Raw genomic sequence first — 23,028 nt, 5'->3', positions numbered from 1 at the left:
TTAGAATCCCACTGATGCACTGTGTAGACTTTTCCTGGAGGTTCTCGTCTGCATTACACTTATAGAAAATTGGCCTCTCTAAGCTTTTTGTGCATCATTTTGCCCTTGGCAAACATTGTACATGTCTGCAGTTTTGCAGTGAATGAGCTACATTCCCTCAGGCGAATGTTGTCAGTTTTGAGGGTTTAGCATGACGGCATGAAGTGACTTCATGATATTTCTGTGATTTCGCAGGGTGACCCAGGGGAGTGTAGTTGTCCGGCTACGCCCTTCACTGGAACTGGAGGACCTGTGAGTTTTACATAAGCTGTACAATCTGCTGCAGAGTCTCTGTCTCTCTCAGACACACACCCACGCACACACACAAACCCTCACTAACACACATTTATGTACACACAGTACAATACTCACATACACTCACAAGCACTTTATTAGGAATATTTTTGCTTTATTACACCTGTAATAATGTGATCGAAGACACTTTGACCGTGGAATGATTGTTGGTGGCAGACAGGGTGGTTTGAGCATCTCAGAAACTGCTGATCTCCTGGGATTTTCATGCACACTAGTCTCTACAGTTTGAAAAGAACGGTGCAAAAAACTAAAAGAACAAAAAACTATCCAGTGAGCAGCAGTTCTGCGCACCGAAATGCCATGTTAATGAGAGGTCAGAGGAGAATGGCCAGAATGGTCAAAGCTGACAGGATGGTGACAGTAACACATTACAACAGTGGTATGTAGGAGAGCACCTCTGAACACACAACACATCATAACCCTTAAGTGGATAGGCTACAGCAATAGAAGTCTAAAAAATAAGTCTAATAAATACCTAATAAAGTGCTTGGTGAGTGTATATGGGTACACACCTGCAGTACACACAAATCAGTGAAATTCTGTGACTTGGATAGGCGCCAGCAGAATTCCGAGTGAAGGATAAACTTTGCTCATCTTGGAGCTGTAAGAGCCATTCCTCCAGAGAGGGTTTAGCGAGGCTTGTTCCCTAACCACCCCTAACCACAGACAAAGCCAACAACAGCGTGACGTGCGGCTTTCAACGATTCTATAACGTTTCTGCAACAAACATGCAACATTGGGGGGAATTGTGTGTGTTAGCCTGGAGGTGTGCATTCCCTCCCCAGGGCATCTTGTGGGATTGAGGGGCTTTCCTTAGAGGCTTTGGCTTTATCTTCTGGGCTCTTCGACTGCAGAGGGCTTAGTATGTATTCCAGGTTGCACAGCTGCTATCCCTCTCACTCGACGCTCAAAGGTGTGCGATTGATTGCTCTGAAGTTGATTGCTCTCCCCTTTCAGGGAGCTCCAGGAACTGTTGGCATTTCCTCATGGCAGCCTGGTCCACAGGTCTGACTTCAGCAAACTTGTATCTGTCTCTCCCCCTTTTGTGTTTTCCAATTTTTTGGTCTCTCTCGCTTGATTTTTTCTCTTTTTTACTCTTTTCCCTCAGCTCTGCAACTGCCTGCTCTTGTATCTGAGTGTGTATTTCTGAGTGCCATTTGAGTTAAATGTGTAGGCTATAAAATGAATGAATGCTGAAACTACTGGAAATAATTTACCTTCCAATAACTATTCTGTACCTGTACAAGTTTGCCCATCTGTTTTCTCTGTGATTGTTTATTATGGTCTCACTGACTCTTCTTTTCTTCATCTCATTCTAACAGGTGTCTAAATTACCAAGTTTTGTTTTACCAAAGACCATTATAGCAAGATTATACATTTTGACCTTTCATCTGTGACCTCTCTTGTTTTTTGTTGACGCATTAATATTTCCCGAAGTTATTCAACGCAGCTTGCTAAAAGTGTGCTAATTTGCAGTGGCAATATGAAATATTCATGACAGAGTGTCATCAAAGGCAATTTATCTTGCATAACAATATGCACAGTGCCTTATAGTTCCTACTGCCAACTGGAACACAAAATGCACGTACACTCAAACCGACAATATGGACTGCTAATCGGCTGGCTATTGAAGTTATCACTGAGTTGTAGTGATATGCAGTCCTTCTGCCTGACTGTTTACTGTTTCTCTTTCAGGGCCCCCCTGGACCTCCAGGACCCCCAGGCCCACCAGGGCCCCAGGGGTCCACAGGGGTGACAGGACCGCAGGTAAGTCCTGCTCTGGCTGGGCGCGGCACTGGGGGCTGGGCCATACCTATGCTTCCCTCAATTAAAAGGGCTCGGAGACTGTCAACCCCCATTGGTCCTTCTGCTCCCATTCTCTCTTCTCCTCTTTTGGCTTGCCTTGCACCATCCCTCCTTCCCTTTTTCTCCCTCACCCCGCCATTCTCCAGCTTCTTGTTGTGTCTGCATGGGCAGCAGTCGGTTCTCACTGAAGCCAAACTAAACGTACTATCAAGTAATATTCTCAAAATAATATGTAGCATGTCAATTATATCTTCATATGTAACACATAATACCGCCTACAAAAAGAAAACCAAATGTAGCCTCAAAAAAAGAACATATACAAAACAATATATATATCGATTGTTTTAAGTAGCTTGCAGTGTAATGGCAGGTTTGCTGATTTCATCAATTAATGGGGATCTTTTAAAATAATACCGCTGCTTACAAAATGGCACTAACCCGTGTGGGGCGCTCTTGGGAGTGTAGAATATGCCAGAAGGACTCAGTGATGGGAAGGCGGGAACATGAAGGTAAACGTTGCTGTGAACAGACACATTTCAGGGGACTGCCCCATTTCATGGAATTTTCCGGCAGTTGGTATCTTTCTCGACCAGGCTGTCACACCTGGTGCTAATTCAGACTGAAGCTTCGCTCGAAAATCCCCCTTGAGATAACCGCCTCCACCTCCAGAGTTCTCATTTGTGTTCCTATTCTGAAATTTTCACCCCGGTTTTACGTCTTGTTTTGGTCATCAGGAATGGAAGTTGTCGACAGGCAGTGCAATTCCTGTCCGAATGTTACCATTACATATGATGCAACCATTTTCCAGTGCTGTGGTTTTCTGAAACTGCAGCAGTTTACTCTTGTATGAGCCCTTCACATCACTGTGTTCCTTCACTAAAAAAAGGCCTAAACAAAACCCGAACATAAAATATTTATGGACTTTGGAAAAAAGGAATCTTAACACACTGTTTTGAATTTAGTCTGAGATTATTCATTGCTGTGACACAAGGAGAAAATACATATTAAGATGTTTTTTGTTTTTTCACAACAAAAAAAAGTAAGGCATGAAATGAAAGCTCTCAGTTGAGATCATAAAACCCAGTGTAAAATATTGCCCCTAGAGAATTTAGAGTATCATGAGGCTCCATGTTGGGGGAAAGACTCTGATATTTCTGTCTTTAAAGAACAGACAGAGCTCGCTGTTGCAAAGATGCAGTGCACTCTGAAAAAAAAAAAAACCACCTCCTAAGCTTGGAGCCTGCATTCTCTTCAGTATTCATATAATGTACTATACTGTCGCAGCCTCACAACCATATAGGAGGTCAACATAATGAGGTAACTTGCAGTACATTATTTGGATTTGAAGTAAGACATGGCGATTATTGAATCAATATTACTGTAAAATGAGAATATCAATTTGCAATAATTTGAACAAAATGGAAAAAAAAGCAAAAGGTGAGCTGTTCTATAGTAGTGCTTCTTGCACAATGAGCACTGTCTGATATCTTTAACCTGGTATTGTGTTCATATTGAATTATAATAGAAGCAGATTTAAAACATAAAGTAACCCTAAGAATAAAAGCTTTCAAAATCCCCAACAAATACCAGGAGAGACACAAAATAGGGCAGTCTTCACCCCCATCCCAATCGGAGAAGGCTGTACATAGGCTGGACTTGCAGGATAAACCAATTCAACCTCAGTTCCTTCTTTCAGGGCCTCCCTGGCAATGATGGCGTACCAGGGAAACCGGGTCTGCCCGGGAACTTAGTAAGTAACCAGTGATAGTTAGTGGAGCGGTGCAGCTTTCCGATCGGACGGTGAAGCGAGACGGGAGTCAGCCGGGAGTCTGTGTTAGGAGTGGAGCAAGTTTGGAAAATGGTGGCTGTTGGTTAAACTTTCCGCATCCTAAGAGGGAACCCCATGAAAATGTACGCCTCTTATCTCCAGCTGCGTAAAGACGAGCGAGCGCATTTCAAATGAACGTTTGAGCACTCGCTATCAGGCGTAATCTCTTAAAAGCGGCGAGTGCGTTTCGTGGAAAGCCATAAGTGTCTGTAATATGTCTTCTGATTCGCTTTTAGATCGTTTTTATTTAACAGCGCGCAGAACAAGATCCATTAGCTTTCGAGTTTAAGGCGGCACTTTGGCAAACGATCTGTGTGGCTCGTCTCTGAGTGCCCTATGTTGTTTTCCATCCTTGGCGAACTGCCTAGGCCTGCAAGGTTCTGAACAGGAGCTTTTCCTGAAGCGGAAAGTTGGCCCAGCTGTTCAGTACAGTAAGCACTCCAACACATTCATAGGCCCTAGTGCTCCACTCCCAACGTCAGCAGACTAGCTCCTCTGCAACAACAAACAACCACTGCATCTGCTATATGTCAGTGGATACAACCCTCAGAGCATGTTACTTTAAGTAGCTTCATAGCTTAATATCTCAAACTAATTCTGAAATTATAGCCAAATATGTATTACAAAAGTAGCAGATGTTTATGAAAACAGTTTTTATGTAAAATAAGCTTTTTCAATGTAAAATCAGAAATGTACTAAATACTGTAGAGTTAAATTTAAACTGATGATTCTACATAGAGACGTAGAGACCATTCCCTTTGAGAGTTCCTCTGGTTGTTTAGTACAAACAGATAAGCAGAAGTTATGTTTCTCCCATGACAAAAATATATATATATATATATATATACAGTATGATATGATATTCAATATGATATTCAATAATGGAAACAATATATATATATATATATATATATATATATATATATATATATATATATATATATATTGTGTATTTCACCAGATTGAAATTCACCCGACTTAAAATGCATAGGTTTTCTCTAAGTGAATGGTCTTGCAACTTAAATCTTTTGCTGTCTACTGAGAACTAGATGTTATAGAATACCTTGGTACTTGGAGAGCTGCTCACCGCATTCATTGTTTGGTGTGTGTGTGCACACAGGTCTGTGTATGTGTGTGTGTGTCTGCGTGAGAGCATGTTTCTGTGTTCCCTGTTTCCAAACACCATGTTCAGCCTGCATCATCAAAGTATCAAATCCTTTCAGCCAAACCCTCCATATCTGTGTCAGCCAGTCCTGTTTTAGTTTGAACTCATCCAAGGGGAATAGGCACTCAGTGTTTATCTCTGTCAATTCAAGCCTGTCAACAAGTAGGGGCACACATTTATGTCCATCTCAATCAATAAGGGCATTCGCCAACTGTGCCTTTTAGCCATTAAGAGTGAGTGTCAAAAGAGAGTGTGTGTTCGCTGACCCTGTCATACCAAGGAAGTGTTCTGTCCTTTCCAACCAATTGATTTACAGACTCTCTCAGACCAAATGATTGGGTGCCCAATGTCTCAGCCAATAAGTGCAGTTAACCAAAGCTGTAGTCACCTGGTTGAAAGTTGAGATTTGGAGAGGAATTTCTGCCTCCTCTGTGAAGTTCCCTGTAAGGCTGAAGAAAGCTTAATGAGACGCTGGGACAGATACATTAATATGCAGTAGGACAAAACATGATTAGCATTAGCATCCTGAAATGAAATGCAATTCTTCCTCATCATGCTGTACTTGCATGCAGATAACCAAGGACTGATTGCACTATTTAATTACGTATGCAAGTGAAGATAGTTTGCTCAAAACATTGTTTAAACATCCCGAAACACCGTTTTGAGTTAAGGTATGTTTTGATTTGTTTATAATATTTATTTAATGGTGCTTCAAACCTCCTCATGGGTCCCCTCTATTCCAGCAGTATTTGACATCCGGACATGTTGTTTGTAGTTCACCCTGCAAAAAGAGGCTTTACTTTAAACACACTTTTCTCTTGCCATTTATTCCCTGGGTGATCAATGTGGCTTATTTAGTCTATTTGTAGATGGCAGGGTAAAGGCTGGAATAAAAAAAGCATTCACTCACTTTAAAGTCTTTTCTCGTCTTTATTCACTTATTTGACTGACCATTATTATTAACATCAGTGAAATACAGTGTTTAGTTTGCTTTCTTGATGCAGGAATAAAATACAAATTGTGTTAGCGCAGCCTGTTAAACTATATTTCCTGGGTCCCAGAATTTGTGTGATGTTTACTGTTGAGAATTAATCTAGTTTATCTGTGTGAGGCTAGTTCCACCAAGGAAGTCAAAGCTTTTGCAGTAAGTATGAAGCAGTGAGTGTGTTTTCCTCTTTCTTCCCAATCCACACTGACTCTCTTCCCCTTCCCCCCCCCACCCAACAGATGCCCCGTCCACTTCAGGAAGATGAAAAGGTGAGCCCTTCGAAAAGACGCAGGAGAGCCGTATTAATGCAGCATTCCTCTACGTCTCTGAAACATGTTTTTCTTCACCTGCAGGAGGTTATCTGTGGGGACTGCTCAAAGGGTCTCCCAGGCGTTCCCGGCAATACAGGCGTCAAGGGCGAGAAGGGAGAGCAGGGCACACCTGGGGCAGGAACCAGCAGTGGGGGCTGTGAGAAGGTAAGAAGATTGGGGATTTGGAGCAGGAGTGTAGGGAGAGTCATGTGACGGGTAGGGTTTGGGGGGAGGGTTAACAGTGTGGGGTTAATGGTGTGGGAAGAGAGGGGGGTAAATGGTGAAGGGGGGCTGGATGTGGATGAAGTGTTTATGGCTCAGGCTTGAGGAAGGACATTTGAAAGATCAGAACATTTTGCGAGGAGAGGATTGGGTTTCAGTTGCAGCAGCGAACGATACCTCAGGGTTCCATTAGACGAGTGAGCCGTTACAATAGCAGGGATGTGGTTACACGGATTTAATGTGCGTTAAATTTACGGGGTTCTGTGCTCTTGCAGTGCTTCCAGAGGCTGAACAAGCAGGAGGTGAGTGAACCTACGCAGTTCGGCGGAGACGGAGCGGACTTCCTCTGAAGTGCTCTGCGGATGAGGGGAAGGCTGTTTGATCTGTAGTGATGTCACTCAGAGCCGAACACCCCTGGTTTTTGCACACCAGGCTCTCGGCAGGTTTCATGTCTTCCCACCAACTTCCCACCAACCTGACCGAACCACCAACATCTTTTATTCACCAAGGCTCAAAACCTCTTCTCCACAACAGAGCGTGCCTTGAGTACAGAAATGGCACAGATTCAGCTTTCATATACAACAGACTGCAGTGTCAGAGCTAGTACCCTATTAACTCTGCAATAAAAAAACATAAAAAGAAACATTAAAGAACATGAAAAGAGAGTGGAACATAATTTAATATTTGCATATTAAAAGCATGCTTTGCTGTAATACTGTATGCTTTTCAAAGGCATAATAAGTCATAAGCAGACATTAAAAGTAATTCTCACTTGAAGTGTTTTTGTAGAACATTCCAAGACCAAAGCTCATTGTGATTCAAATGATTTTTCCAGAGCACTGTTGCAGGATGTTCACAATTTTAAAAAGGCAGAGGAAGTGGTCCACAGCCCCATGTTGTTTATCGCTCCTGAGTGTATTCTGTAGTTCAAATCCCTGAAGGCTGTCCACGGTCAGGGGAATTTTGGGCAGTGTTTCATTTTTGTGCTTTGACTTTCAGCTCTTAAACTGTGATGCATTCACTAACTTTGAAGCTACTTTGTTTGTTGGCACCATGCCGGTCTTTCCTGTTGTTTGAATTGTTGTAATGGCCGCCTGCTACCTGCTGCCTCGACATTAATGCAATAATGCTATATATCCTTGTAACCCCTGCCTTTTAGAGTGCTGACAGTGCCAGTACTGGACATGGTATACCAGGGCTACCAGGGACCCCAGGCGAAGCAGGACTCAAAGGCGAGCAGGTGAGTGGTGGAAAGCTTGAGAAAACAGCCATTGGGAATATGCTGGGCATATGTGTGTCCTTGACATGACCAGGCCTTGACGGGTCTTCTTACATCTCTGTAGCCTCTGGCCTTTGGAGAGATCTGGTTTCTTTTTAGATGTTTTGCCATCTGAATGTCATTTTGCACATGGAAGCAGTGAAATCCAGTGGTGTTGCCAATTTGGTCTTGTTTTCCTTTGAGGGTCTACATATTTTTAACTACACATATTTAGCCTTAGCTAAATAACTCTAATTAATTGTAATTTACACAATTCTCTAGAGTTTATGCAGTAGCCAGTAGAACAGTGCTTTATCTCACTTATCTAACTGTGATTGGCTGTAATCCTGCTGGTAGCTCCACCTCCTCTCTAACAGGAAGTATAATGTGTTCTTTGCTCTAGGGTCCTCCAGGTCAAAGGGGATTCGCTGGCCCTCCTGGGAACATAGTAAGTTGTTCAAACATCTTCCACACTTTTGGGTATTCTTAAATAGGGTTGTGTTTTTACAGACCTTCAAATCAAATAACCACAGGATATAGTATTTTGCATCGCATAATTATTGTTGAGGCCTTGAAATGTTCAGTTCCTATCTACCCCAGATCTATATTCCTGTCTTCAGTACTCAATGCCAACTGCATGGTGCTGTACACCATTGTGTTTTGTGCAAATGCAAATGAGTTGCTGAAGTTGACCACAGGTTAGACTCTCTGCTTCACCATACTTGTCTGCATAGTTGCCCTGCTGAAAATAACCACTCAAGCTAGGTTTTGAAACAGCTGGTAGCTGGTTGACCAGTTCAGACCAGCTCCATACTCAACATGGTTTGATCAACTCAAGCTATGTTTTGAAACAGCTGATAGGTGGTAATTTCACGCTGGTCATAGCTGGATTTTACACCAGGGTGGTTGATGAGTTGGTTTGTTTGAATGTGAATACGTGGCCTGTTTCTCGCCATGATCAGTGTTTTCAATTAGCATGGATCAGTAGAGGGACTGCGGAGGAAAAACGCACTCTGAGTGAAGCCATAGAGCCCTCTAGTGTAATGATTCAGAACTATAGTACTCTCTGATGCTTGATGTGATTTATGTTGATGTACAATTTCAAGAGGAGCTTACGGGCTTATTAACTTCTCAATGTGATTTATTGAGTCCCTCCAAAAATACTTGCATGTGTGCTATGCTGTGTACAATCGTAATTTATATTGTTTTGTACAGGTGGCTGCCTTGTTTTATTATGTTCCCATTCTCAAGCCTTTACATAGGAAAGGGAAAATGCAGGCAGTTCCTGTATGTTGTTTGGTTATTGATATTTTGCCTGCTGGTATCTGTGATTTCTTGGGTTGTCCATCACACTCCCTGCTTCGTTTTACAGGGTCCTCCAGGATTTCCAGGCCCTGCAGGCCCACCTGGATTAGCTGTAAGTCTCCAATTAATAATGCTAAATTATATTAGTATGGCATTATTAGTTGACATACCAGAAACATATCCATACATATCTGCTATACAGTATTATTTCATAGTGTGGCATGTACTGGATATACAGTATGTATATGAATATTAATATGCAGTATTGCCATTGTCTGCCATCTGGGTGTAAGCCAAGCTCCTTTACCGCTGCAGTTTGATGGATCAAAAAGTATGATGGAATCAGTGCCTGAGAGCTAATAGGCGACCTTCACATAGCATTGTTGAAGATTTTCCAATGGTGATAATCCTGCAAAAATCTGGCAGGCAATTGTATTTCAGGACTTTACAGGTTGTATGCACATAAACCTTAACCAGAAGCCTTAACCGGCAGAATGCCCTTGTCTCGCTCTGAAACATTGAGGTTTCATATTTTTCTGAAAATTGTATTATTATTTTTCCGACTTGCCAGTTAGACACATTACGAAAGGCAGAACCTTGTCTCTGCAATCTCTGTCTTACTGGCCCCTTTAATGAAAAACCTTTCACGGCAAGAAATGAATCCATTTGCCAACCAATTATATTATTCCTTTGCATTTATCAAAGTGACAGAGAATGTTTAATTTGCTGCGCAGACAAAATCTACCTTGCTGGCATTAATTCACAGTTTCAGCAGATTCTGATCCAATAATAAATTCACAACGACTCTGTATGGATTATTTTGAAATTGGCCGCAGTTTAAGTTTGATGCACAGCATTGTTCTTGTTCGCTCCTTTTGAATATCACTGCTTATGTATATATATATATATATATATGTTTTGTTTTGTTTTGTTTAATTTTCCATAGCCTAATAGAATCACTGCACAGGAATGTCAGATCAACTGAGTCTTCTCAGCTGAAATTTAGCATTGATCCGATAATTACCAAGATATACAACCCATCTGAAGCATTGCTGCAGTCAATAAACTCATATACTGAGAGAATCAGTGCCAATCATGCATGAAAGGGTTCAATAACAGTGTCAATAATTTTCATAAGTAACCCAGTAGCCGGTCTGTTACCCATAATTATTAGAAGTGTGTGTTTTTTTTTTTGTTTTTTTTTTGGGGGGGGGGGGGGGGCTGCCATGGCTGTGCTTTATTTGTCTTTGTGTAAGTCTGTGAGCTGTAATATATTCCGGGTATTTCTGGAAGCATTATGAAAAAGTGTTAGTTCATGGGTAGTACCATTGCCTCAGGAGGGTCCTGGGTTTGAGCCCTGCCTGGACCATTCTGTGTGGAAATTGCATGTTCTTCTCTGGGTACTCCGATACATGCGGGTTAGGTTCATTGGTGAGTCCAAATTGCCCTTTGGTGTACTCCTGCTGTTGCCCTTCACCAAGGCACTGGCCTCAGAACTGGAGTTGGTCCCCGGGTGCTGTACTATGGCTGCTCACTGGTCCTCGGTAAATAGGATGGGTTAAATGCAGAGGATGCGTTTACAATAAAGTTGAATCTAATCTAATCTAAATATTGTCTCTTTATATTACTTTCTAATTGGAGCTTTAGATCGATTTTAAGCGCGATGTATATTTTAAAGTGACTCCCAGACAATGGTCTTACTATACACATTAATCAAAGGTATTTACAAGGTTGTTAAATTATTATTTGTGTTAGTTTCCAACAAAAACTTTCAGTGAGTATTGCTTTCTTGTTGAAATGTGGGTGTAGGTTATTTGTGATTTCCAATTAACAAATGGTATGTTGACTTCTCTTATTTAATTAGTGTGTATTTTATAAACAACCTTAAATGGAGACATATTGATTTCATGAAGATAGCTCGTAAATGCAAGGATTATGATGAAGCGATATTTAATAATCTAATCGATTTTTACAGGGAAAGATACTAATTGCATTGAGTTTGTGTTTAGATTCACAGCGTGTGGTGTTATTTTAATCATTTATATCGAATAGCCGATTGTAGTGTTTTTTCATCCCAAGACGATAGAGGCATTATCTGTTATTGTATCCGGTCTTTATTTACTGTGAATATGGACGAGGGGATGGGGAATCAATAGTTTACCTTAAAATCCTCCTCACCAAGGAAGTCAATTACCAGAAAGTGTCTATGTGGCGTAATCGTTCTCTGCTAAACAATAGAACAGCGATGGGCTTACTCCGGGGTGCATTGCTTTCTCACCTTTTCACACTCGAGAGATAATATCCGCAGCACAATCCCAATCAAACTCAAAACAGTCTGGAGACGAACACCACAGAGCTGCTCAGGAATAACAAGGTAATAGGGAATCAGATACAGACCAGATGAGTGATCGCGCTGTTGATTCACCAGGCAACATTAATATCCCCACACCTCCTGCTCTCTCTCTCTTTCTCTCTCTCACTCTTTCTCCCCTTCCCTCTCTCTCTCTTTCCCCCTCTCTCTCTAGGGTCAACAGGGGGAGAGGGGGCAGCCTGGGCCACCAGGATTGAAGGGGGAAAATGTGAGTTGTGTTCATCCATCCTTAACTGCCCCGTCTGCTGCTGCAGCCAGAAACCCCTGTTAGTGGGTCTTTTAACATTGTCACGACAGATTGTTTATTATCCTACGCTGAGGGCTTTCTATTAATTTCATTCACTGCAAATTATCGCTGCCATATTTGCTTATAATTTGGTGAATTTATAAGCAAATGATGTTTTGATCCATGATTTTTTATAATTAAATCTGAGTCAATAAAGCGTCCATTCATTATCATTTTGTGTAATGACACCATATTCACACCAGCGACACCAGCAGCACTGTAAACATTGTTACGCGCAGTGCATCTCCTAGTGAAATAGTCAATTTCATGTAGAAAGGAATTAACAATTATTGATTGATATGATTTATAGTCACCCTGTTTATATTTTCCTTCTGTTCCTCATTTTGTCTGTGATTCGTCAAACTCTCACTCCTCCATATTTCTTTCCCAGGGTCCTCCAGGAACACCTGGGTACCCCGGATCCATGGGACCCCCTGGACTTCTTGTGAGTACCTGCCACTTTCTGTTTACTTCTGCACCATTTGATACACAGTTTGAATTCAGCCTCCTTCACTGACTGATTGTCAGTGTTTTCTAAGATTTGGATGAAGAGGGTTCAAGTTCAAGTTTATTGTCATTCTTCTCATTACAAGTAGAGGAAAATAACAAAATGCAGTACCCCTGGAAACCACAGTGCAATATAAAAACATTAATTACAACAACAATAAAAACAACAATAGAAGACACAAGAAATATTAGATATTAAAGGAAGGTACGTTTGGATGCAGTGCTGTAACTTCTGTTCAGTTGATTCACTGTTTATAGATGACCATTGACCAATTTGATGCTTGCTGAATTGTTTGATTTGTTGACTGTTTGGTTGGTTGATTAATTGATTGATTTCCTCTAACAGGGACTGAAGGGTGAGAGAGGTAACCCGGGCAATGCTGGACAGAAAGGAGAGTCGGTAAGGACCGTATTCGAACAACCACAGAACCTCAAAGTACCTCAGAGTTAGCAAAACGGACTATGACAAAACATGTTGTGTTGTGCTACAGCTCTAGTAATAGTTATGTTACAAATCGGCATCAATGCTGTTTTTGTTACATTACTGTAGGTATTTGTCTGTGCCTTTGTGGGCCATCAGTATGCTGAAGGCACCTGGCCATACTGTTGAACTCTTTCTTCCTTTATGGTCTACAGGGACCCGCGGGAGCCCCTGGGTATCCGGGCTCTTCAGGTCCTGCAGTGAGTGTGCCTTTCCGCTTGCATTCAATACAATCACATTCTCGCTATTGCACGCAGGGTAATTCTCTTGGCATCTGAAGAAGTCAGTCTCCACGGTCATTATCAGTATTCAATTTCACCACCAACCATCCTCAGTGGGAATTTGGTACTTTTCGTTGGTGTCACACAGCCATAAGTGTGTCTCTTTCCATGCCCCCGCACTGGTGTTGTTCAACAAGTTCCTGGTTAAAGACGTTTCTTCGTCTGTACCCAGGGACTCAAAGGTGAAGCAGGCGTGGCAGGACCCACTGGACAAAAGGGAGAGCCGGTAAGAGCAGTCAAACTAATTGCAATTGTCACTTTAAATTTCTGTCAATCAAGCTATAATTAGTTGAAGCCTGAAGCCTGAACAAAAAGATATAAGATACTGTAACAAGTGTCTTTCACATCTACTTGTTACTCTATACTTGCTTTAATACCATTAGGCTGAATGTGCTACTGTATCTGTGTATTTAATCTCTCGTTCACCAAACAGCTGAATTATTCAGTAGATCACAGTTCACAGTAACCTCAAAGCCTTCAGAAGCTGAAGATGGCAAGCTGAATATGTGAAGATGTGTGACATCACACGCATGTACACCTGTGAATCCCCGACTGCTTGTCTCTTTCTTTTCCTGGAGCTTTGATATTTCCCCCCGCTGTTACAAGGCAGGATGCTTTTGACTTGCGACGTGTCATCTTGTGCATTTAGGGTTTCCAAGGACAACCAGGATTTCCAGGACAACCTGTGAGTAATCAAAGACGAGTACTTCTTCCATCTGTGGTATTGCTGGCGGTATTTCTTGCAGACTTTGTTGTTTGTCGGGTTGTGTAATTAGTGGGATGTGTTTACAGGGTCCCCCTGGTTTCGCAGGCAAGGCGGGTTCCCCAGGGCCTCCAGGACCGAAAGCTGAGAAGGCAAGTCCACCCTGACCATCTGCTTGTCTGCTTGAATTCTCAAAAGTGTGGATTTTGTTCAAAGCTCATGAATAGTCCTCCAGAATTAAGCACTTGCAGTAGACAAAATACTGTGGTTGCTATGATTGTGTGGAAGTGCTGAACTCCATCTCTAAGTTAGGTTTAAATGTGCTGGGAGTGTCTCTGACCTGCTTTGTCTCTGGCCTGCTGTAGGGCAGCGAGGGCCAGCGAGGCTCCCAGGGGCCCACAGGGCCCCCCGGATCACCTGGTTCTCCTGGCATGCCGGTAAGAGTTGAGCCTCAACATAATTGTCCTGGAGCTATTTCTTTGGGGTTATTTTTTTGCAGTAATGGTTGATTCTGTCGGAAAGATTCTGGATAATTTGGGTGGTGTTTACCAATGGATTGTTATTGGCATTCAAATATATATTTTCTTGGTTTGTGTGTGTGTGTGTGTGTGTGTGTGTGTCTGTGCATGTGTGTGTGTTTATGTGCACAGGGACCTCCTGGGATGGAGGGATTGGATGGAAAAGATGGAAAGCCAGGAGTCCGGGTAAGAACAGCGCCTGGTGAAAACTTACAGCCGTCATTATGTGTGTTCTTAATATGGGGCAGACCTGGTCTTACACACATCTTCTCTCTCAGGGAGAAACTGGTCCACCTGGCCCAGCTGGACCCAGAGGAATCCCGGTATGCAGACAACACTCCTGTTCAGCTTCATCTGAGCACACGTACAGTGGGGTCCAAAAGACTCAGAGCGCGAGTGAAAATGCTTCTATTTTGCATTCTTTTATAATTTAATACAACATTTTTCATTTTTCATATCACCAGCATAACAATTTGTGTTGAAACAAATCATTGAAAAGATTACATTAATTTCAGAATTTCTTAGTATTTGGTATTTCCACCTTTTTCTTTAATGGCAATGTGCACTCAGGCTTGTATGCACTTGTATGCACATGATGATTCATGTTATCCCAGCATTTTTTGACAATGTTCCAAAGCGCATTGTCTTATTTTACTGAATGCTTCGCTTTTGTCAGTCTTCAAGTGCCCCCATATTCAATGGGGTTGAGCACTCCTTGCTTTTCTTTGGTCTTCAAGTAGTTCTTGCAAAGTTTTGAAGTGATTAAATTTGTCCTATTTTTTTCAAAATCGTAAACATTTCTGTTTATTTCACCGATTACATGAAAAAAAACATCCTAGGTTTTCAATGTGGTCTTGGACTCCACTGTACCTACTGTGTGTGCCACCTTCTGATCTGACCCAGTGCTTTTAAGTGTGAATAACCCTGTTGTACTGTCTCCCTAGGGTTTCAAAGGAAAAACCGGACATGTTGGCTTCCCAGGACAGAAGGTTAGTTGATTGACCAAACTACTTCAATTTAAATAATGCAGACAGAATACACACAAACAAGAATGCATGGTACTGTATCAGAGGTGGCATTTAGATCTGAGTTGTCCTGTAAATCATATGTAATAATCTATGTATTGATAAAAGTATTATGGTCCATCTTATTGTCCCCCCCCCACCCCATCCACCCCTCTAGGGAGACCTTGGTCCTCAGGGCCCACAAGGGAAGATAGGCCGACCTGGAATGGATGTAAGTCCTTGCATTCTGATTGGGTAATGGGCCGTGGACATGTTGCACCATTGATGGGACCTGCAGAATCTTCTCTGTGATAGGCTGATTACTCACTCGATTATTTTACCCAACTCACTCTCTGACCCATGTTTTTAGGGAGACCCTGGAACCCCTGGACCTCAGGGCCGGCCTGGACCCCCAGGACACCTTGTGAGTACATCCTCTGTCTCAGCATCCATGTGCCTGGTATCTCCATATCAACATGCACATCATAGCTTCGTGTTAATATTTTCTTATGGTCACTGTAAATGCACCTGTGTTGTTTTTGCTTCAGGGAGCTTCAGGACCTCCTGGGTCTCCAGGCCCTGCAGGACCCCCGGGAGTGGTAAGAAGTAGCCATCGGCACACAACTGCCACAAGTGCAGCTCGCCTGTCTGACTCCTGCTTAACGCCAGTCTGCCTGTCTGTCCGTAGGGCGTGAAGGGGGACAAGGGTCAGGCTGGAGACAGAGGACTGCCAGGGATGGGTGGCCCTCCTGGAGCTCCAGGGCATCCAGGACTACTGGTCAGTCCCCGAACCTGAAGTCCTCTACACTTCAACAGGGCTGTGTGCAGCTGTAACACATTAGAGAGGGTCAGAAAATCGTATTCACTTCTGGTTTGTCACAGGAGATTCACAGAACCATACATAATGCTTCTGGACAACCAAAGGGCAGCCTGTTCAGCGATTTATATGCGGTTCAACATTCTCCTGTGGGGTCATTGTGACTCTGCCTCAGTGTAGACGGTGTGGTAATTGTAATAGTCACTGTGGTGACGCTCGCACCTCCTTAGAACCTGCAAAGTGTGTGGGCAGGTGATAAAGCACACAAGGGTGAATTCTCTCCTCTGTCTTCTAGGGAGAACCAGGTACAGATGGAGCCCCGGGGAAAGATGTGAGTATCGGCCTCGTCTGGGTGTGGGGATGGATGGTTATATGCATGTCGCTGCCAGGTGTGGAGGCCCAGCTCAGCCCCACCCTACACTCCCACCAGCCAACAATTTGAGGAAGTGATGCTCCTTGTGAAAAGTGTGGTGAAAAGCGAGGGCAAATTATGAGTTGCTGCTTATTGTGAGACCTTCTGTTGTTCATAAATGGATTAATAACATCTCAGCAAGTGGAAATGTGTGAATGACAGCTGTGGTAGTGCTGAACTAAACCGACAATATAATGTGGTATTCTGTGTTCTGCTAGTACCACTGTGTAGAGTTCACCTACATAATGAATATCTCTTTCTCTCACTCATATCTCTTTCTCTCACTTTTCTACCTGTCTCTTTCCCACTGCGTGTCCGTGTATAGGGAGCTCCTGGACTTCCAGGAAACAATGGTCAGCAAGGACAGAAGGTAAGTGGCACCAGATGCCCTTCGTTTCTTCAAACTAAGGGTAACACCAGTCTCGCCAGTCGCCCATTTTGGGCACTCCTTCAAGGTGCAGACCTTGAAAACAAAGGGCGAGAGGTAACATGGGGATCTTACGGATTGATGATGTGCTCTCAAGGAATGCTGAACATTCCCTGCTGTAGCCTAAAGCTATGGAACCCTGAACTGAGGACAGCCAGATGTTGCAGCCTCAGATGATGCTTAATGCTTATGCAATAATATATATGAAGGAATGACTTACCGTGAGATACTGTCACTGCTGTGCTGCATTTGCCGTAGATCAGCACAGCAGTGACATTATCTCAAGGTAAGCCACGACTTTGAACTTACCTTCAAACTTAAAGAACGATACAGTAACTCAGGTTCAAACTTATGCCGTATTAACGACAGACTGGAGCTCTTCTGTAGTGTCGCTAGGTTATGTAACGCTGATACAATTAATCAACAGAACATAAACGTAGATGTTTGGTCTCGCCAAGCCAGATCGCATGGTCGGAACTACTGTAACTGTTGTATAGTGTAGAACAAACAGCTCGTTTCCTTTGAAGACGTTGTGAAAGTGTTGTTATCGCACAGGGTGAGGCAGGGGCCCAAGGACAGAGGGGCCCCGCTGGGGAGCGGGGACGCCCTGGCCCTTCTGGCGGCGGGTACTCCTCCAAGGACACGGGCGTGGCCATGATGGGCCCGGCCGGACCCCGTGGGGAGAGGGGGACTCCGGGACAGCCCGGTCCAGCCGGAACTTCTGGACAGCCGGGAACGCCTGGGACAGATGTGAGTGTGGCCCTCCCATCGCTAATGGAGCGCTTACTGAGGAGTGCTGCATAAATCCAGCGCTTACCGAGGCTTACGTGGTGGAGTGCTGCATGGAATTACTCCCACAGAGCAAACTGTGCGGACATTTTCACTCAGTGTGGAAGTCGTGTGGGTGTGCGCAATGACTAAATAATGGAGGAATTGGCTTTAAACTGAGAACCACACACGCCTTTTAAAATGAGTGTGCATGAATTATTTGTGTTTGTGTTCTAAATTTTTTTGTTGTTTTAAAGGGATATTATTAATAACACGGGCGCAATGCTCCTCCACATTCATAGATTGAAATCTCAATTTTTAAGCCATGGTTCGTTTTTCTTTTTAAATGCTATTTTCTTTACAAATTGGGCCAATTCACAAATTCAAGTGAATTAATGTGTCTTTGAAATCAGCTATAATTGAAACATAAAGTACATTTATGGATCTTATTTAACGTTGATAAAAATAGCTGCTTCTTATATTTTGTATTATTTAAAGAAAACAGAAACCTAATGAAATAGCAATTAAGAACAAAGAGAACATTCACACTGAGGAGCTGTGCTGTGCTGAGCTGGTGTGCTCCGTTACAAAGCGTGCATTTATGAATGGCTTCAATTGAGCTTAATGTTCTTTTTCAGAAAATGAGAATGCAAAAATTTGTCAGCTCAGGGTTGCTCTCTGTGATCAACGTCTCCAGCTGTGGACATTTTTCATTAGCCATTTTAGTGAAACGGTGCCAGTATTGCCAACTTTTCCTCACTGCACAGAAAGATATCATATACCAGTGCTGCTCGATGATATCGTATGTTAATTTGTATATTTGAGTGACATCTCATCGATTTTGTATTCATCCATTCATCATTATTATATATCCATTGCTTATGAGATGGAGCCTGATTTAGAAAAGGCAGCTGGGTCTGTTTAGAGAGTAGACTTTTAATAAATAGCAATTTATGTTTTATGTTTCAGTTTCAGAACCATTACATCCTTAATGAATAACCTTCTCTCTGATACGTGTACTTGTTTGGCAAGTCTATTTCAGCAGTTGTGATCTTGTCATTCCACTTGCTTAACAGGCAGTGGTCAACTACGATGAAATCAAGAGCTTCATCCGACAGCAGGTCATAAAGATCTTTGATGGTGAGCATAGCCCACGCTCAATCTGTTGGTATTGCTTGAACCACCACATCCACACTCCACATTTCTTTCATACAGAAAATAAACTCAATATGAGTTTATATTTCTACAGATTTGCCTGTCCTCAGAACAGAACAGAGTTATGGGGTTTATTGTCCTATTGGATGCTGCAGTAGATGTGCTGGTCTTATGCTAGCAGCGGCCTGTAAGAAATTCATAAACCTTTTTAGTGGTTATGTTATAGAGGGCTTAAATGAGAGCAGGATCCTAGGAGACCAGTGGCCTGTTCCACAAAGCAGGATTACTGAGTTACCTGGATAATTGCACTGAGAAAAACCTGGACGTCGTCCAAATCTGGAACATGGACTGAAGAAAAAAGCTGTTCTGGGTTTTACTCAGCGCAGTTATCTGGCTAACTCAGTAATCCTGCTTTGTGAAATACACCCAGGTGAGGCAAGTCAACACAAATGCAAAATTCATTATGTGAAGCACTTTTATACTTGCTTTTTGTTATATGTGTATGTATGCGTATATTTCTTATTATGTAAAGCACTCCATCTTTTGAAAAGTACTATATAAATGAAATTTTACTTACTTACCTACTTGCTTACTTTCTCACTAACTAACTAACTAAAAACCAACTGCCCCTGTGGCTCTTCTTCTTTTAAGCTCTTCTCATATTAAATGGGCCAATGACATGACTTTGTCTCCCTCAGAGCGCATGGCGTACTACATGTCCCGCATGCACACGCCCGTGGAGGTTTCGGCTCCCGGCCGGCCCGGTCCCCCCGGCAAGGACGGAACCCCTGGCAGACAAGGGCCTGCTGGGATGCCAGGCATGCCAGGACAGATCGGGAGAGAGGGGCGACAGGGACCCATGGGGCCACCTGGTAAGTAATCAAAGCTGGATCACTCTCTCTCTCACAGCATCATCCCAGCATCTGATCCCCCAAGAGAAGGGAATGCCTGTTTAAATACAGGTGAGAAGGCTAATCCCCACTCTGTGGCCTGTGTCCAGGACTGGGAAATGACTGGTCTGACTTATCTCCAGCGAACACTTCCAGTGGTTGTGGGTTGTGTGATGCCTCTGTAATGCTCATGGTTCTCCCCACAGGTGGTCCTGGTGCAAAGGGAGATAAGGGGGATAAGGGCATTGGTGAGATGGGTGACAGCGGCCCACCCGGAGCTCCAGGTAAGAGTCTTTGAGGAGCAGCCATTAGTTTCCTTAAAATGTAGAAAGGAAGATGGTGGAAATCTCCTCCCCTTTATTTTTTTTACCCACATTCATCTCTTCCATCTGTGCATCCTTTGCTTTGTTTCCACCTCCTCATACTTTGTTCTTACCCTTTTACCTCTTATCTGTTTCTCTCGGACTCCTGGTTCCATCTCTCAAATTCCATCCCCTCTTCATCCCGCCATCTCTCTCATTGTCTCTACCTTTCTCCACACCCTCAGGTATGCCAGGATCTCCAGGCTATGGGAAGATGGGTCCACCTGGTCCGGTAGGACAGCAGGGAGTACCCGGAATCCCAGGCCCTCCTGGATCCTCAGGATCACCGGGGAAGCAGGGTCATTGTAACCCCTCAGACTGCTTCAGTGGTATCCCCGCTGAGTACAACCCCAAGGGGCCCCAAATGAAGGGCCCCATGTACTAGCGAGGGAGGCAGAGAAGGGGAGGGAGAGACGCAAGGACCACCGCCTTTCCAAGGCTGAAGCAGCACGATTTATGACAAAACCTAAACCAAACCTGGCCTCTGTTTTACCCCGGATATCATAGTCCACTGTACCTGACCCTCAGACACGCTCACTCACACAGGCACACTCACAGGAACTAAAGTTGGAAGTAGATGTTCTCAGAAAACACTCCCATTCCACATAATCCTATAATCCCCACCCTTTTCCTGGATAATACACAGAGTGTGTGAAAGACCTGGAGTCACACCGCTTGAGGAGTAAAAAGGATGCGCACGCTGTTTTTTTTTTTCCCCCACAAAGTTTGTTCCTGGAGATGGTCAGTCCCCTGGCCCCTAAGCCCCTATGCTGGATGCTGTGGAGGAGCAGGGGGAGTGGTAAATCTTGGGAAATGGTTTGGTTCCCTGAGCGAACTCTCTCTTTCCCCGACTTTCTTTACCCCGAGTACCCCTGCCACCCAAAAGTTCTTGTTTTTTGTGTTCTCTGCTTTTACGATCTTTTTTGTTTATTTTTCCACCGGGACTTGACAGCCCTTATTTCTGTCCCAGAAAAAGAAAGGAAAAAAAAACCTTGCCTTTGAAAATTTTTATTGTAGGTTTACCACTCCAGGGCTGTAAAAAGGTGGAGAATGTTGAGGCCTTTCCCTGTTCTATTAGGCAGCTCACCTTGTACTGTTAGCAATATTGTCTTGGGCTCGATTTTTAATCTCAGGTGCCCCTCCCCCTCCCAACTGAATTGGCCATTTCTAAAAAGCAAGCCAAAATTATAACTATTTTTCAGAACCACTCACAGTAGAGGTATTTTCCTTCCTGTTTAATTCCACAAAGAATGTCATGGCCACAGTAGTTATAGGACAAGTGTTTGATGCAAGTGTTTGATTTGAATACAACCATATTGAATATTTGAATATGCCCATTTATTTTAGGGTTTGTTGTTGTACATATTTATATTTATATATATCTGCTTTTTATATGATTTTAATCAGCAACAGCATGGCAGTCCTTATGTTCATTAATGTCTTTCTTGTTTTAGCCCACAACCATGGTTCATTCAAGAAAATGATTTAAAATTCTGAATTATTTATCTGTAAAAAAAATAATAAGAAGAAAAAATCTGTGCATTTTGTAGTATGGCTATATAAATTTTCAGTTCCATAGGGAGAGGGAAAATATTTTTGGTCTGCTTGTCGTTTATTGTTTTTGGGGGTTTTATTTTTGAAAATCAAGCTCAAACAGATATTTTGATAGACATTTCAGTGATTTCTATCTGAACTTCGATATCTTGGTGCTAAGCTCTCATTTTCTGCTTGTATTCCTAACCCTCGGGTTCGCATATTTAAACTTGAAATGCTTCGTTTGGCATGCGCCTCTCACACACAAAACACACAAACTTCCATCAGCAAAGTCTTCACTCCCATCTCCTTCAACTGACAGCGGTGCGGTTTCTTAGCTTGCCGTTCGGCGACCGGTTCTTAAGCGCTATGTCTTTTCTATCTGCCCACATTAGGAATATTGTAAGAGAGCTTTGTTGCTTTCATCTCCTGAAATGCTGTCTGTGGAGTCAGCAATGTTGTTAATGATCATTCCGATATTACCGTGCTTTTGCAGCTCAGTGTATTTTATCAGCACTTTATCTATTCTCTTATTAGGCCTGCTGCTGCTTTTTTTGATGTACTGTAACCCTGTGTCACTGTAATCTATGCATCTCGCCACCATGCTATTTTCAAAAGGGAGCAATTTGTCCTCTTCATTTGTGCGGTACGGCTGGTCCTCAGCCTCCATCCTAACCCGGTATATTTTACCATGCCTGTGGACCCCCACACACCTCCCTAGCTCCCGCTGTTGCAGGAAACCATCTCTGAGAAACCACACTCCTCTCTTCCTCTTTCCTTTCACTGTGTCTTTGTTTGTCAGTCACGTGAAAGCCATCATGCACAAAGAGATTTTTTTTTTATGGAAACCAAAAAAGCAAATAAACATTTTGAAGCAGTTTGGAGTCTGTGTCTCATTATGCGATGAAGGGTCTGCCATTGCTCTCCCACCGTGCTGCAGAGAGGCGTGCGGAGAGGAGAGGAAGACGGCGGAGGAGTGCGGAGATGAAGACGGCTGTTGGGAAGGACTGCCGTCAGTGCCACAGCGCCTCTCCTCTGCAGTCTATTGTTCTTAGCGTCACTGCACCCCGTAAGCTTTGCAGGTATGTCAGTTCCTCGGTGTGGAGAAAAGATTCCATCACCTCAGTGTTGTAGCAGTGCGTGCTCTTCACCATTCCTTTCCCAACACTAACCATGGCTGTGACAAAATGGCCCAGTTGAGTCTAGCTGCAGGTTTATCAAATCAGGTGCAAATGACAAAGCAGGTCATCTACTCAAATGTATTGGTTTGGAAGTC

General features: G+C 43.1%; 1 protein-coding gene across 1 annotated transcript in view; it reads left to right on the top strand.

Moving 5' to 3' along the window:
• col16a1 (collagen, type XVI, alpha 1) overlaps positions 1 to 22,629 on the top strand; it is a 71,640-nt gene extending 49,011 nt beyond the window's left edge. Inside the window, exons 40-71 of the mRNA XM_061255940.1 lie at positions 235 to 291; positions 1,312 to 1,359; positions 2,050 to 2,121; positions 3,857 to 3,910; positions 6,381 to 6,410; positions 6,495 to 6,617; positions 6,950 to 6,976; positions 7,834 to 7,914; positions 8,336 to 8,380; positions 9,305 to 9,349; positions 11,763 to 11,816; positions 12,286 to 12,339; positions 12,748 to 12,801; positions 13,038 to 13,082; positions 13,336 to 13,389; positions 13,813 to 13,848; positions 13,956 to 14,018; positions 14,232 to 14,303; positions 14,517 to 14,570; positions 14,663 to 14,707; positions 15,329 to 15,373; positions 15,567 to 15,620; positions 15,759 to 15,812; positions 15,937 to 15,987; positions 16,077 to 16,166; positions 16,501 to 16,536; positions 16,943 to 16,987; positions 17,600 to 17,794; positions 18,889 to 18,952; positions 19,666 to 19,839; positions 20,064 to 20,141; positions 20,405 to 22,629. Coding sequence (XP_061111924.1) covers positions 235 to 291; positions 1,312 to 1,359; positions 2,050 to 2,121; positions 3,857 to 3,910; positions 6,381 to 6,410; positions 6,495 to 6,617; positions 6,950 to 6,976; positions 7,834 to 7,914; positions 8,336 to 8,380; positions 9,305 to 9,349; positions 11,763 to 11,816; positions 12,286 to 12,339; positions 12,748 to 12,801; positions 13,038 to 13,082; positions 13,336 to 13,389; positions 13,813 to 13,848; positions 13,956 to 14,018; positions 14,232 to 14,303; positions 14,517 to 14,570; positions 14,663 to 14,707; positions 15,329 to 15,373; positions 15,567 to 15,620; positions 15,759 to 15,812; positions 15,937 to 15,987; positions 16,077 to 16,166; positions 16,501 to 16,536; positions 16,943 to 16,987; positions 17,600 to 17,794; positions 18,889 to 18,952; positions 19,666 to 19,839; positions 20,064 to 20,141; positions 20,405 to 20,604 — 2,199 coding nt within the window. The 3' untranslated portion in view covers positions 20,605 to 22,629. The remainder of the gene's footprint in view (positions 1 to 234; positions 292 to 1,311; positions 1,360 to 2,049; positions 2,122 to 3,856; positions 3,911 to 6,380; positions 6,411 to 6,494; positions 6,618 to 6,949; positions 6,977 to 7,833; positions 7,915 to 8,335; positions 8,381 to 9,304; positions 9,350 to 11,762; positions 11,817 to 12,285; positions 12,340 to 12,747; positions 12,802 to 13,037; positions 13,083 to 13,335; positions 13,390 to 13,812; positions 13,849 to 13,955; positions 14,019 to 14,231; positions 14,304 to 14,516; positions 14,571 to 14,662; positions 14,708 to 15,328; positions 15,374 to 15,566; positions 15,621 to 15,758; positions 15,813 to 15,936; positions 15,988 to 16,076; positions 16,167 to 16,500; positions 16,537 to 16,942; positions 16,988 to 17,599; positions 17,795 to 18,888; positions 18,953 to 19,665; positions 19,840 to 20,063; positions 20,142 to 20,404) is intronic.
• The last annotated feature ends 399 nt before the right edge of the window (positions 22,630 to 23,028 follow it).

The sequence above is a fragment of the Conger conger genome, chromosome 9 (assembly GCF_963514075.1).
Source record: "Conger conger chromosome 9, fConCon1.1, whole genome shotgun sequence".
Taxonomy (NCBI): Eukaryota; Metazoa; Chordata; class Actinopteri; order Anguilliformes; family Congridae; genus Conger; species Conger conger.
The sequence above is the reverse complement of the archived record's forward strand: the minus strand, read 5'-3'. Positions and strand labels throughout refer to the sequence as shown.